At 28.8% G+C, this 13,636-nt stretch overlaps 2 protein-coding genes across 2 annotated transcripts; both read right to left on the bottom strand.

Annotated features, from left to right (window-relative positions):
- Positions 1-47: 47 nt before the first annotated feature.
- On the bottom strand, positions 48-3,024 carry LOC137824185 (ferritin, chloroplastic). The gene is made up of 8 exons (XM_068629671.1): positions 2,378-3,024; positions 1,490-1,573; positions 1,334-1,394; positions 1,132-1,219; positions 960-1,021; positions 807-872; positions 408-471; positions 48-293 (listed from the first exon to the last, which is right to left on the bottom strand). The coding sequence occupies exons 1-8, from the start codon at positions 2,665-2,667 to the stop codon at positions 244-246; spliced, it is 765 nt and encodes a 254-aa protein (XP_068485772.1). The 5' UTR covers positions 2,668-3,024; the 3' UTR covers positions 48-243.
- A 9,262-nt stretch (positions 3,025-12,286) lies between these two features.
- On the bottom strand, positions 12,287-12,761 carry LOC137824533 (secreted RxLR effector protein 161-like). Its single transcript, XM_068630199.1, has 2 exons — positions 12,682-12,761; positions 12,287-12,632 (listed from the first exon to the last, which is right to left on the bottom strand). Exons 1-2 carry the CDS (start codon positions 12,759-12,761, stop codon positions 12,287-12,289), a joined length of 426 nt encoding a protein of 141 aa, XP_068486300.1.
- Positions 12,762-13,636: the final 875 nt, after the last annotated feature.

Here is a 13,636-nt window from a genome sequence, read left to right as displayed (position 1 = left end):
ATCATCATGCCAAAGTAACCATTGACATTTTTACTGGAGAGGGACGATTGAAAAGCAGATATCGAATGTTATTGCATAAAATGCTTGCAGTCTTTTACATATGATACTCGCTACCACAACACTACAAGTTCTTACACCTCAGTACTCAGGAAAAACACTTAAATACTACTTCTAAATTAGAAAACAACCCAGAACTTAATACAAGAGCAAATATAAACGAAGACTAATAAAGACTATTCAAGTTCAAGCGGCATGTCCATCATGAAGCAGACTTTGATCAAAGTGCCAAACACCTGCGAGCCAATAAAACATAAATACAAGTAGAAGGAAAATACCAAAGTGATGGAAATGTACATCAAAGGCAAATTCAGTGAACCAATATGAGAAATAGTGGTAGCAAAACATACCGTGACCCTTTCCAACCATTCTCAGTTGAGCCACATACTCTGAGATCTTCTTAATTGCTTCTACCTGTACAAAAGAAAGGGACATGTTTTAAGAAACACATAAAACACATTGGCAATATAAACAAGCTCAGTGCATAGATACACATGTAATGGTTTTCTGTTTTTATTAGCCTGTGGTAGATGTGTTCCTCCTTTCAGGGTAAACAACAACAAAAGCCACATCTAATGGTCCTGGTTTGCTTCATAAGGAATTATACAAAAATAATAAAAAGTTTGGAAAAACCATACAGTTCATCTATATTTCCTCTCTTTATTTTTCCAATTTCTTTCAATTTTCTAAGAAATTTTACCGAAATTTTTATGAATTCACAACCACTCTGAGGTTTAGATGACTTTAACCTGTTCAGAAAGAAACTCGCTTTCAATGAAGTCTGCCAATTGAGGGTCTTTGTTGCGATCTGCCACCTGTTAGATAAAATAATTTGTGAGTTCCACAGGGAAAAAAATTAAGAGAAAAACAAAACCAAAAGCAGAAAAGTAAAGATGCATTACACTGTGCACACTCCGAAGTTTCTCATTCACTAACTTCTCCAAAGACAAAGCTAATTCCATTGCTGAACAAAACAATAGAGGAAAATCAGCATATATATTCAATTGAAAACATGAAAAACCACAATGCACAGTTTCAGAGTCATTGAAACAGCAATTAAATCAGTAAGCTCACCATATAACGCATCCCCCTTCTCCACATGCTCAAATTCTGAGGGTACATTCTTGATCGGGTGAAGAACAACTCTACCTCCACGAGTGTTCTAAACAATTTACCAAAGACCATATATATATCAGTATACTGTCATGTAACTTCAGAGAAGTTACTTTTAGCTACATGATTAGGAATTAACAGTTAACTATAAAATTAATTTAACCTGATATTTCATAAGCTTTTCAGCGTGCTCTCTTTCTTCTTCACTAGATTCCTTGAAGAACCTGTTTTCAACAATAGCAACGTGAAATGAACACCTGTTTGAGAAATGGAAGAAACTTTTAACAGAAACAGACACAAGGGGTTTAATGTTAGTTACCTGGCAAATCCCTTGAGAGCTACGTTGTCCCTGTCAAAGTATGCAAACAAGGAGTGGTACACATAGGATGCATTGTATTCCACACTGTGACACAAAATTGAAGTGGAAAAAACTCTTAATCAGAGGACCACTATTATATGCAAGCAAATAAAAATTAAAAACCAATATAAATTTTCACCTTTTTTCTAAATTAATAATGCGTTTTAACCTATCAAAATTTGATCGAATATGTTTTTAATTCTTATATTTTAAGAATGATGATTTTGGTCCAGATCTTGTACTTAATCTTGAAGTAATTAGGGACAAAGTCCACCACATCTCAGAAATGCTCTGCTAAAACCAAAATCACCATTTTTATAATACAAAAAACTAAAAACAATATTTTAAAAAAAAATACATATTTACCCTTTTTTTATTTCAGGATCAAACCCTGCAGAACAAAATCTAAAAAGTAGAAGCAGAGTGATTGTTAAATGGTCACTAATTTTAAGACATCATTGATTATTACACATGTATTTACAATAATCACCGTTCGTTTTTAATTTGTAACTACAAGTACAAGGAAAAGTACTTTCCTGAGTTTAAATCACTCAACAATGCAAAAAGGTCACTTTACAAGAGCATATATAAAAATAATTGATTGATCTGCTTATATAAGCAAAGCAGAGACTCTTAAAATTGTTTTAAGCTTTTTATTGTTCATTTTTTGAATTATAAATTTGTCAACTTTTCAATCTGTTTAAACAAATCTCTCTAAACAGGAGACAGAAAAGACAGCAACAGATTTGTAAACAAAAACTCAAACAGATAACAAAAGCAGAAAATGTAATCACAAGTAATTACTCAAAAAATAAACCAAAAAAAAAGTGAAAACAAAAAAACGCTCACTTTATCTGCTCGTTAATTGCAGATTCGCACTCATCAGCGTAATACTGACGAGCCAACGAAACCTGCCCAGCAGTGGGAACAGCAAGCTCTTCCTTCTTAACCTCCTCAAAGGGTTCAAAGATCACCCCAGTAAGAGGCACAGTTGAGGCAGAAACACCAAGGTTCCTGCTTCCCACTTTCTTATTCAGAAAGCTCAAAGAAACAGAACAGGTTGGGTTTCTCACGGCCCCAACACCGTCTGAAAGAGAAAACCCAGAAAAGGGGGAAACTTTAGAAGGAGCGAGGGCCATGAGATCAAAATCTCCAAAAGGATAAACGAAAAGAGATCGAGAAAGAGGGAAAGGAAATGGAAGAAGAAGAAGAAGAAGAAACAATGGCGGCCAAGGATTGAGGCTAGAGTTGTGGTGGTGAAGCTTGCGTGGGACAAGGAAGGTATATGTAGGAGAAGAGAGGGGTATTTTGGGATTTCGGAAAGTGAGATCTGTATTTTTGAGCGTTGGATGAGAAACAGATGGACGGGTAGGATTGCGTAAGGAAAGAGGCGTGTGGCGAGCTCGTGGTGAAGGTGCGAAAGGAGAGAAAAAGAAGATATTGTTTCCACGTAATAATAGTTGGCATCATTCGGAAAGTAGGGACATGTGTTTCCCACTTCAACTCCCAAGCATCTACCACCAATATAGTATTTTACATTTTTTAAATTTAAAATTAGAAATTATGATATAAATCTTTATTTTTATTTAATGAGCTGGATTATATTCAAATTCACATCAGCATCAAATAAATAATATTAAAAATTATTTATCATTTTAACGTTCAAGGTAATTAATTTAACGTTAAAGTAAATATATTAATTAAAATAATTAAAGTACCAAAATATTTTTAAATAAGATAATTAATTTTTTTATACGTGTAATAAGTAACCTTTTTTCTAATATGCATAAAGTAATTATATATATATATATATATATATATATTATTTTATACTTTTATTCAATAATTTACTTTGATATTGTATTTGAATTAAAAATAATTATATTTTAGTTAAATTTATAATTTATTTTTTTATAAATTAATTTTATTATTAAAGTATTGAATAATTGTAAAATAATATTTTTCAATATACACTACAATCATTAAATAGAAAATAATTTTAGAGATTAAAAATAATTAATTGTTATATCGATTAAATTAGATACTATTTTAGGGACTAAAAAAATTATTGATTTCTAAATTAGTTTTTATTACTGATAAATACTTTCTAAATTGTTATCTTACCTATCAAAATTTTTGCTACCAAATTTAGAATCTAAATAATTAGTAATTAAAATATTATTAGTTAATTATATACTAATTTAAAAATCATTTATCAATAATAAAAATTAATTTAAAAATCAATTTTTATCTAATTTAGTTAATATATCAACTAATTATTTTAATTTTTAAAATTAATTTTTATTTAATAATTTTTAGTAGGGATATCATGACTACTAATTTATCTTGAAAGACAAAAAAAATATGTTTACATATTTAGAATTAAAAACCTTTCTTTTCGCACAATTTAAAATTAATATAAAATAATTTACTTATTTTAACTTTCTCCAAATATTATGCTGGCAAATTTTAATTTTAATTTTTTTCAATACACAACAATCATTAAATAGAAACTAATTTTAGAGATTAAAAATAATTAGTTGTTATATTGATTAAATTAGATACTATTTCAGAGACTAAAACTATTATTGGTTTCTAAATTAATATTTATTAGTGATAAATAATTTCTAAATGGGTATCTAATTTTGCTACCAAATTTAGAATCTAAATAATTGGTAGTTAAAATGTTAGTAGTTAATTAAATACTAATTTAGAAACTATTTATGAATAATAAAAATTAATTTAGAAATCAATAATTTTTTTAGTCTTTAAAATAAATAATTTAGTTAATATAGCAACTAATTATTTTTATTTTTTAAAATTAATTTCTATTTAATGATTTTTTAGTAGGGATATTATGACTACTAATTTATCTTGAAAGACAAAAAAAAATATGTTTACATATTTAGAATTAAAAACTTTTATTTTTGCACACTTTAAAATTAATATAAAATAATTGACTTATTTTAACTTTCTCCAAAATATTATGCTGACAAATTTTAATTTTAATCTTTTTCAATATACACTACATCTACAAGAAAATTATTAAGTAAAAACTAATTTTAGAGATTAAAAATAATTAGTTGTCATATCGATTAAATTAAATACTATTTTAGAGACTAAAAAAATTATTGGTTTATAAATTAATTTCTATTAGTGATAAATAATTTTTAAATTGATATCTAAATAGCTAACTAGGTTTTTGCTACAAATTTAGAATCTAAATAATTAGTAGTTAATTAGATACTAATTTAGAAATTAATAATTTTTTTAGTCTCTAAAGTATCTAATTTAGTTAATATAGCAACTAATTATTTATAGTTTTTAAAATTAATTTTTATTTAATGATTTTTAGTAGGCATATTATATTATGACTACTAATTTATCTTGAAAGAGGAAAAAAAATATGTTTACATATTTAGAATTAAAAAAAAATCGCACAATTTAAAATTAATATAAAATAATTGACTTATTTTAACTTTCTCCAAATATTATGCTGTCTAATTTTAATTTATGTAGATTTATTTTCACTTTTAAACGGTTGATATGATTACCGATTTTTTAGTTTTTATTATCAGTTATGATTAATTAATTAAAACAATTGGATCAAGTGCATAATTCAATTGATAATATATTTATTATTTTTTAAAACAACATAATCACGTCTATCTTTTTATTTTTAATACATTATTAACAATAAATTTTATATTGTTTTTGTGTATAAATTTGTCATCTATACAATATTATTTTTAAAAATTATTGCATACGAATAAACAATATTAAAAAATATTATTTACCTCTCTTACGTTCAAAATATCTGTAAATATTTCATTGTAACTACAATGAGCAATAACATAATTAAATTATAAAGTCGAAGTAAAATGTAATTATTTTTAATATAAATAGAATGTTAAAGTAGAATTGAATGAAAGTGTAAGAATAATATGTATATATAATTAATATTAGATAATATATATATATATTATTTAATTAAATCAAGTATCTAAAAAATTTAATCATTTTAATTTATTTAAGATATTTTTTGTGTAAGTACTTAAAAAATTGTTTTGAGTAGAAGTGCTAAAATTAAAATGACATCAGAATTTTTCATTATTAAAGTGAAAATTTATATATTAATAGAAAAAAATAGTTATTCAGGTTTCATTTTAATTTAACCATTCTCTCTCTAACTTGTTTTAGGTGGTCTTTGGTCTTCTGAGTGAGCAAAGTCAAAAAGTTTCAATTATGCTCATTTTTTCTTTGATTTAGTTTTATGTTTTTTTTCTTCTGTTTATCTGGATAGATTCATTTACATGTGGTACAAGAGACTTCAGAATGAGTCTTTGTTGGTTTAGAGTCCTAGTGATATGCTTGGATCATTCATCAGGGTTTTGTGGTGCATGTTAAGTTATCATTGTGATCTTTAGGAGTTGGACCTCTTTGTGAGCACACGTACTTCTACTTGGGTAATGGAAGCTAGTTTTAATCTGCAATAGAACCTTAGGTTAGAAGATCTATATGTGAATGTGACACGGTCACAATCTTCAAATTTTCTTGCAGGTTGTATTGTTGAGTAAATGAATGTGTTTTATTTGGGATTGAAAGTGAAAGTATTAAGATAATAGATTTTGTTGATTTGATAAATTTACAAGTTGATTGTGGTGTGAACAAGATTCTTGAATGTTTGGCAGATTTGGTGTTTTTGCTTTAAGTGGTTGGGAGTGTCGTTTGTGTCTCACATTGATCCTTCGTCAAACATTGCTCAGTTCAGGTTAAGCATGTTTTCTGATTCATTTAATGATGTATGGAGCACAATTTGGGTTGGGGTTGTGGGGGAAATCTGGAATCACAAGAACTCTATCATTTTCAATAGGAGGGTGGCTGACGCGTCAGAAGTGTGTGCAATGGTGCAAGCAAAGGTGTGGTCTTGGATTTCTGCAAAATTTCGTTCTGCCTCGTTTTCCTTCTCTAGCTGGTGCTTAGAACCTTTGAAATGTATGAGAATGGTTTATTGACGTATGTTAGGTTTTTAGTAAGATTCGTGCTTTGGTTTGGTTAGTTTGGTGGCTTTAGTTTAGAAGTTGTTTATTGTATATTTTGTATAAGGGTTGAACCACCCCTGAAGTGGTTCGCATTTATTTAATCTTTATTGCTGATAAAAAAAAGATTCTTGAATGTTTGAATGGTATTATGAATCATTGGAAATGGAAACATTGATAAATATCTGTTGTTTGAATTTGGATGTTGAAAACTAAATGAATTTGGTTTAAAAATCATGAATATATAGATATATAGGTTGACATGAGAGTACTTATCCAACAGTAAGCAAGGTGATGTTAGTTTGGTTTGATATGTTTTATAAAATAAAAGTTTGAGTATTAATTTTGATGAAATCTTGAAAAGTTGTTTCCTAAAGTTTTGTTCTACTATTTTCGCTCAAGCAAAAGATCCTCGTTAAAGATAGAATATGGCAGGAAAATTTTGCTTGCTCTTGGGTACACTTTCTCTCAAGCGAGAAAATTCTCGCTTAAGAAAAAAATTGGGTGAAATTTTGGGGTGCTCTCGGGTCTATTTTCGCTCCTGCAAATGGATTCTTGCTCAAACAAATATAGTACTTGAATTGAGCTTGCTCTCGACCTCATTTTTTGCTCAAGCGACGAGATTTTCGCTCAAGCTAAAAAAACCTTCAAATTTGAAATTTAATTCTAAAACATTATTTTATAATTGTTTATTGTTTTAATTAAAATTTGTGTAAATTTTATTTATATAAGTAATTGAACTAATTAGTTATGTATTTATGTGACTTCTTTTATATTTTTGGATTGTTTAAAAATGTAAAAAATTGGTGTAATTGAATTGTGTATTTATGTGATATGAGATATGAAATATGATCAAGACAATATTTTCAAGAAATGAATTGTCGTTTTGATATTGTTAGGATGTGCATTCACTAGGAATTCGTCTAGAAGGAGGTATCCTGACTCTACATGGAATCAAATAGATAAAGTTATTCAGGTGGTGAGAATCGAATGAGACTCATATGAATGGGTCAGTTGTTTGAAAGAGATAATATGTGCATAACTGAGTGAATTTCACAGTGTGGTCGTATGACAGGGCAAATCTTTTAGTCTAACTCAATACACGCATCTTCCAAAAGTAGAGTTAAGCGTATGTATGTTAGTCAATGAATTTCTTACATGAGTGATATGGATTGTGAATTATGATAAACAATTGACTACTTCGAAAAATGTATAAAAAGTAATAAATTTTATGTTTGTGATTTATAGTTACATTTATATAATTGCTAGTTTACCCTATTATTTGTCTTATATTGTTTTTTATTCATGTTGATTGTGTATTACAGTAGTATATGATTTTACTAGTAATAAAGTTTCATAGTGAGCATATGAAGTACTCTATTTCTTGTGACTTTTTTTTAATGTATATAAATATTAAATGAAGATGAATGCATTTTTTTAGATACTTCCTTGTGATATGTGTATACTTATATATTTTAATTAAATATTTACATGCACAATATAATATTTAAGAGGTATAATTAGTAACTTTAAATTTAGTGTTTAATTATATTAATTAGTATATTTTCTCTTTGGTTTGTATAGGGATGGTCTCATGATGTACTCTTTTTAGATGTAGGCTTGAGCGCCTTAAGTGATTCTCTCTGGGTTCAACTAGATGTATTCTGTTAGGCATATTTGGGAGTTTGTCTAATAAGGGAGGTTAAAGGTTGTGTTTATGTATAAGGGTTTGACCACCCGTCAAGTGGTTCATATTTATTCATTTTTTATTACCGGTAAAAAAAATAGTATATTTTATTTTAAGATTAAGAGAAGAAATGATAGGGTTTCTAGAGGAAAAATTGTTTTTGTGAAAAAAAAGGAATGTTGTGAAGGGAATGGAAAATTTATTTTTGGGAAAAAGAGAATGTTGTGGAGGGAATGAGATTTTTTTATTTTTATATTTGGAAAAAGATTAATGTTGTAGAGGGAATGAAAATGGTTACATGTTCTTTTTAGTGTTTTTTAATATCAGTATGTAACACAATATACACTAATATAATCTATATGTAAATATTTCAGTTTTTTAAATTAAATATGTAATACCTTACATACGGTGAGAATCCGTATGTAATTATTTCTGTTTTTTTAATTAAATATGTAATACGTTCCACTTTTTTTAAGTAAAAATGTAATGTTGTATATACGGATATGATCCGTATGTAATTATTCTAGCTTCATGGCGTCAAAATTACATATGGATTATGTCCGTATGCGATTACTTTTGATTTACATACGAAAAAATTCGCATGTAATGTATTTACATACTGAATTAAATTCATATGTAAATATCCGTAAGTAAAGGAATTTGCAACAAAACAAACAGATAGAATCGAAATTCGAATCTAAAAAGGATTGGAAAATCCTACTGGGATTTCAATATTTGTTTTAGGAATATAAAAAAATGCATTTGTTACATACGGATTCATATATGTATGTAATAATCAGTATGTAAATAAATAATTTCTTGTAGTGATATAACAAGTGATCCAATTGGTTCAAATTGAATTTTTTATTCCAAAATAACATGGAATATTTTATTCCAAAATAACAACAACTTGAGTCAATTTGACTTAATTGAAATATTTCAACTTTTAACTATTAAAATATATATAACATATCTCATTGAAATCTATTCACTTAAACTATATAATTTTTTATCTCAATCACTTTTAACCCTTTAACATCTCAATCATATTATACATAACTAGCTAGAATTTTTTTATAATAAAAATTTAATCATCTTACCACATGAATATCTTCATCATATCTCTAAACATTTATCATTTCATATAACATTCCTGTCTAAGTTCAAACAACTAGAATACATTCAAACAACACAAAATCCCTACATAAAAATCAAGATATTGTGACCACATCACATTGAAATCCAAATGAGGTATGTGGGGGTATTTAATGGATATTGAAAGAGCATGGTGTTTGAGTGACTAGGTGTGATCTAAAAAGTCCTTTCAAAAGTCATATTGATTCGAAGAATGTTTGGATTTCCCACCAAAAAAGAACAAGATGTTTGACTTTGGATAAATGGTCAACTAGGCTCTACTCCTACAAGGCTTGAGCCTAGGGGACTTGTGGATCATGCATAATAATACATCAAGTTTTAGGTGACATCGACATGCTTGTCGATCTTAGAACCGATGTACTTAAATAATAGTAGTTTTCTTAAAGTTATCGATCGATGGTCGAAAAGGAACTTTTGAGTAGAATCCATAAATATCGTCCAGAATTTAAGAAAAGAGCTTAACCAACTAAACAACTAAAACCAATTTCTTAATTTCAAAAAATGTAACTATAATTCCACATGATAAAGTACTAATTTCCTAGAAATTAGAAATTAGGAAAGGATGAAAACTTAGTAGACCTTTCCTCCTATAAATAGATCTTGGTCCTAGAGACTCAGAGGAGGTGATTTCACCCTTCTATAGTCTAGTCACCTTGCGTATCTTTAACTTGACCTCATGATTTGAAACAATTTTTTATTAACAAGTGCGAAAATATATATAGCTTGACTTCAAGCCAAGAATCACTAGCTTAAACAAATTGAGGATTTTGAGTTTTGTTCTCAGGACCTTGTGCATCTTAAACTTCATTTGTGCCTTAAAAAAGTTCTTTACCAACAAATAAGAAAGTATGTTTAGTTTGACTTCTCACCTTAACCTCTCTATTTTGACTTTACAAGGATCTTTATCTCAATTTCATACATTTAAAAGCATGAAAAAACTCATCTACTATGAAAACATAAATTAATATTGTTGATTTGTATCAAAAGTTACATAAAAACATAAATTAATATTTTTGATTTGTATTAAAAGTTGCATGTCAAATTAAAAAACGAGCACTATCATCTTCATACCCTAACACTAACCACACTAACCACTATGCATATTAAATTGGTGTTGCTGATGCAAATTATTATTAACATTGATTTTATTAAATTGGTGTTGTTAATGCAAATTATTATTAACATTGATTTTTATTGGTGATTCTTGTATATATTAGTTTTATTTAACTTTGCTGTTTTGTAATAATTTTAATTTTTATATTTATAAGTAATATTATTATATTAAGAACTAACTCATAAGAATTTAATTGCTCTTTAGTTGCTTATTTGTTCGAGTATCAAAAAAATCCTGTAAATAAATTTTTATTTGATATTTGAAATAAATTTTATATTCTCGAAATCTAAGTTTGATATAAATTTTTTATCTTTCTAATGATTTATTCAAAGACACTCTATCTTTGAATAAACAAAACACTTACCAATTACCACTTCATTCAAAAGTATATTAAGTTAATTTGAATATTTTCTACCCTTTGATTCATCATAGTAAATATGCCATAGAGAGATTGAGGATGAGCAAAATATGAAAAGATGATAACCGCTAAGGTATGGTAACACAGCACACCTTTTTCTATCTTCCAAAACAAAAATTGTAATCTGTATACCCCTCTCCGTTACCATAAACACTTAGGAAAAACTCTGAATTATAGAATTTAAGAAGTATTTTTGGATTGAAAATACCTTCGGATTCTATAATCTATAATAGTTTAAAAAAATACATTATAATAAAATTGAGAATGTATTTTTGGATTATAGAATAAAAATACCTTTTAAATTTTATAATTCAGAATGTATTTTAAAAAAATATTATAGATTATAGAATGTGAAAGGTACTTTCTCCATTTTACAATTCAAAAAGTGTAAGTAGAAAAAAAAATATTTATGAATTGTATAATTTAAAGTATATTTTTTTCTAAGACAAAATAATTATTTCGCCTGATTTATGACGGTTTAAAAAAAAGTTATGGAGGTACAGGAATAAAGAGTCGAAGAGTAGAAGTAGGGTAATGAATAACCTATGTAAAAAAGAAGTTAAAACCGAGTCTTTATTTTCGTCGTTAAAAATAATCATATAAAAGAAGAAGCTTAATTATTTGAATTTAGTGAGCTAAGAAATCCGAAATTTTTGGCCATGCTTAATGTGAGGTGGTTAAAAACTCAAAATCATCTGTCATCTTCCACCAATAGAGTATTGAAAGCATAAACGTTACAATTTCACCATATATTTTTATAAGTATAAGTTTAAATTAATATTAAGAGAAACAAATATATATATATATATATATTTATCAGTAATAAAAAATAAATAAATGAGAACCATTTCAGGAGTGATTCAAATCTGTCTCACAAATTAAAAACAATTTATACATGGTACACAAATTAAAAACAATTTGTGCAAAACTTCACTTTGTTTCATCTTCTTTTTCTGATTGGTGTTTGGAACCTGTGGGGTGTATGAGGTTGGTCTCTTAAAGCTATTTTTTAGGTGTAGTAAAGACCATGTTTTTTAGTTAGTTTGGTGGTTTTCGTTTGAAGCTGTCATTTGTGTAAAGTTGAATCACTTCTAACTCCTAACCACTCTCTTAGTTCTTCAAATCTGTCTAGTCTAAGTGGTTTGGTGAAAATATCAGTCATGTTGCAATGCTTCACTTCTAGCTTTCCTTTTCCAACTTGTTCCCTCAAGAAATGGAACTTGGTCTGTATGTGTTTACTCCTCCCATATGAGATTGGATTCTTGGTAAGTTGATGGTTGATTGGTTGTCCACACAAAGTTGCACAGACTTCACATGATCCAGCTTCAAATCATCAAGCACAGACTCAAGCCAAACACATTAACAAGCTGCCTGCAGCTATATACTCTGCCTCACAAGATGAGAGAGCAACTACAGTTTGCTTCTTAGAACACCAAGATATTGGTGCTTTCAGATATTTGAAAAAATATCCATAGGTGTTCTTCCTTCCGACTTTATCACCACACCAATCTGAATCACTCCAAGCCTCCAAACAGTCTTCAACTTCATTCAAGCTTACTAGAAACAGTAAGTCATACCCTGCTGTCTCCTTAAGATACCTCAATATGTGCTTTGCTGCTGCCATATGAGGGGCTCTTGGATTACACATGAATCTGCTTATTAGTCCAACTGCATAGCTTATGTCAGGCCGGCTGTTGCAGATGAACCTCAAACTTCTAACAATCTGTTTAAACAAAGTACTATCTACTGCAATCTCCTGCCAGGCTTGTCAGTTTCAAATTTCCAGCAGTAGGCACCCTAGCTCCATTGGATTGATCCATATTGAATTTGTTGAGCACTTCATTAATGTACTTCCTTTGATGCAGGATAATACCTTGATTTGTGCATACAAATTCCATTCCTAGAAAATAGCTAAGCATTCCCAAATTTGGTCATTTCAAAAACAGCCTTCAATCTATTTTTGAATTGCTCAATCTCTGTCATTGAGCTCCATGTCATTAACAAATCATCCACATATAGACATACATAGATTAAGCTTTGACTTTGTGACTCTCTTACATACACTCCATATTCTACTGAACACTTTGTGAAGCCTAGCTTGAGCAAAAACGAATCTATCAGTTTATTCCACACTCTAGGAGCTTGTTTGAGTCATAAAGTGCTTTCTTAAGTTTGAACACTTTGTGGTTGGCATCCTTTACTTCAAAACCTGGTGGCTGAGTCACATAAACCTCCTCTTCTAAAATTCCATTCAAGAATGCAGATTTAACATCCATTTGATAGATTTTCCAGTTTCTAGATCTGGCCACAACAATCACTAATCTAATGGTTTCCAATCTGGCCACTGGTGCATAGACTTCAGTGTAGTCTATTCCATGTTTATGCAGAAAACCCTTAGCAACTAATCTTGCTTTATTCAAATGACTAACAGTTGGTTTAAGTCCAGACCAAATTGTTTCTGGTACAGCTGCCTCCAAATTTTTGTAGGACACTATAGGCTGCAGTGGTGACAGCCTCTCCCCAAAAGCTATGAGGCAGCCCCTTGCCTTTGAGCATGCACCTTGCCATATCAAGCAAAGTTCTATTTGTCAATGTGTTTGGCTTGAGTCTGTGCTTGATGATTTGAAGTTTGATCATGTGAAGCCTGTGCAACTTTGTGGACAACCAATCAACCATCAACCTTGCAAAGAATCCA

This window comes from Phaseolus vulgaris, chromosome 8 (genome assembly GCF_000499845.2).
Source record: "Phaseolus vulgaris cultivar G19833 chromosome 8, P. vulgaris v2.0, whole genome shotgun sequence".
NCBI lineage: Eukaryota > Viridiplantae > Streptophyta > Magnoliopsida > Fabales > Fabaceae > Phaseolus > Phaseolus vulgaris.
The sequence above is the reverse complement of the archived record's forward strand: the minus strand, read 5'-3'. Positions and strand labels throughout refer to the sequence as shown.

What these genes read in the sequence shown, in the direction of transcription:
- LOC137824185 (XM_068629671.1), bottom strand. Translation starts at nt 2,667, where the DNA reads ATGGCCCTCGCTCCTTCTAAAGTTTCCCCCTTTTCTGGGTTTTCTCTT. An exon ending in AACTTCGGAGTGTGCACAGT is followed by an intron (nt 873 to 959) that starts GTAATGCATCTT and finishes TTTATCTAACAG; the next exon opens with GTGGCAGATCGCAACAAAGA. An exon ending in AATGGTTGGAAAGGGTCACG is followed by an intron (nt 294 to 407) that starts GTATGTTTTGCT and finishes ATTGGCTCGCAG; the next exon opens with GTGTTTGGCACTTTGATCAA.
- LOC137824533 (XM_068630199.1), bottom strand. Translation starts at nt 12,761, where the DNA reads ATGGATCAATCCAATGGAGCTAGGGTGCCTACTGCTGGAAATTTGAAA. An exon ending in GCAGGAGATTGCAGTAGATA is followed by an intron (nt 12,633 to 12,681) that starts GTACTTTGTTTA and finishes CATCTGCAACAG; the next exon opens with CCGGCCTGACATAAGCTATG.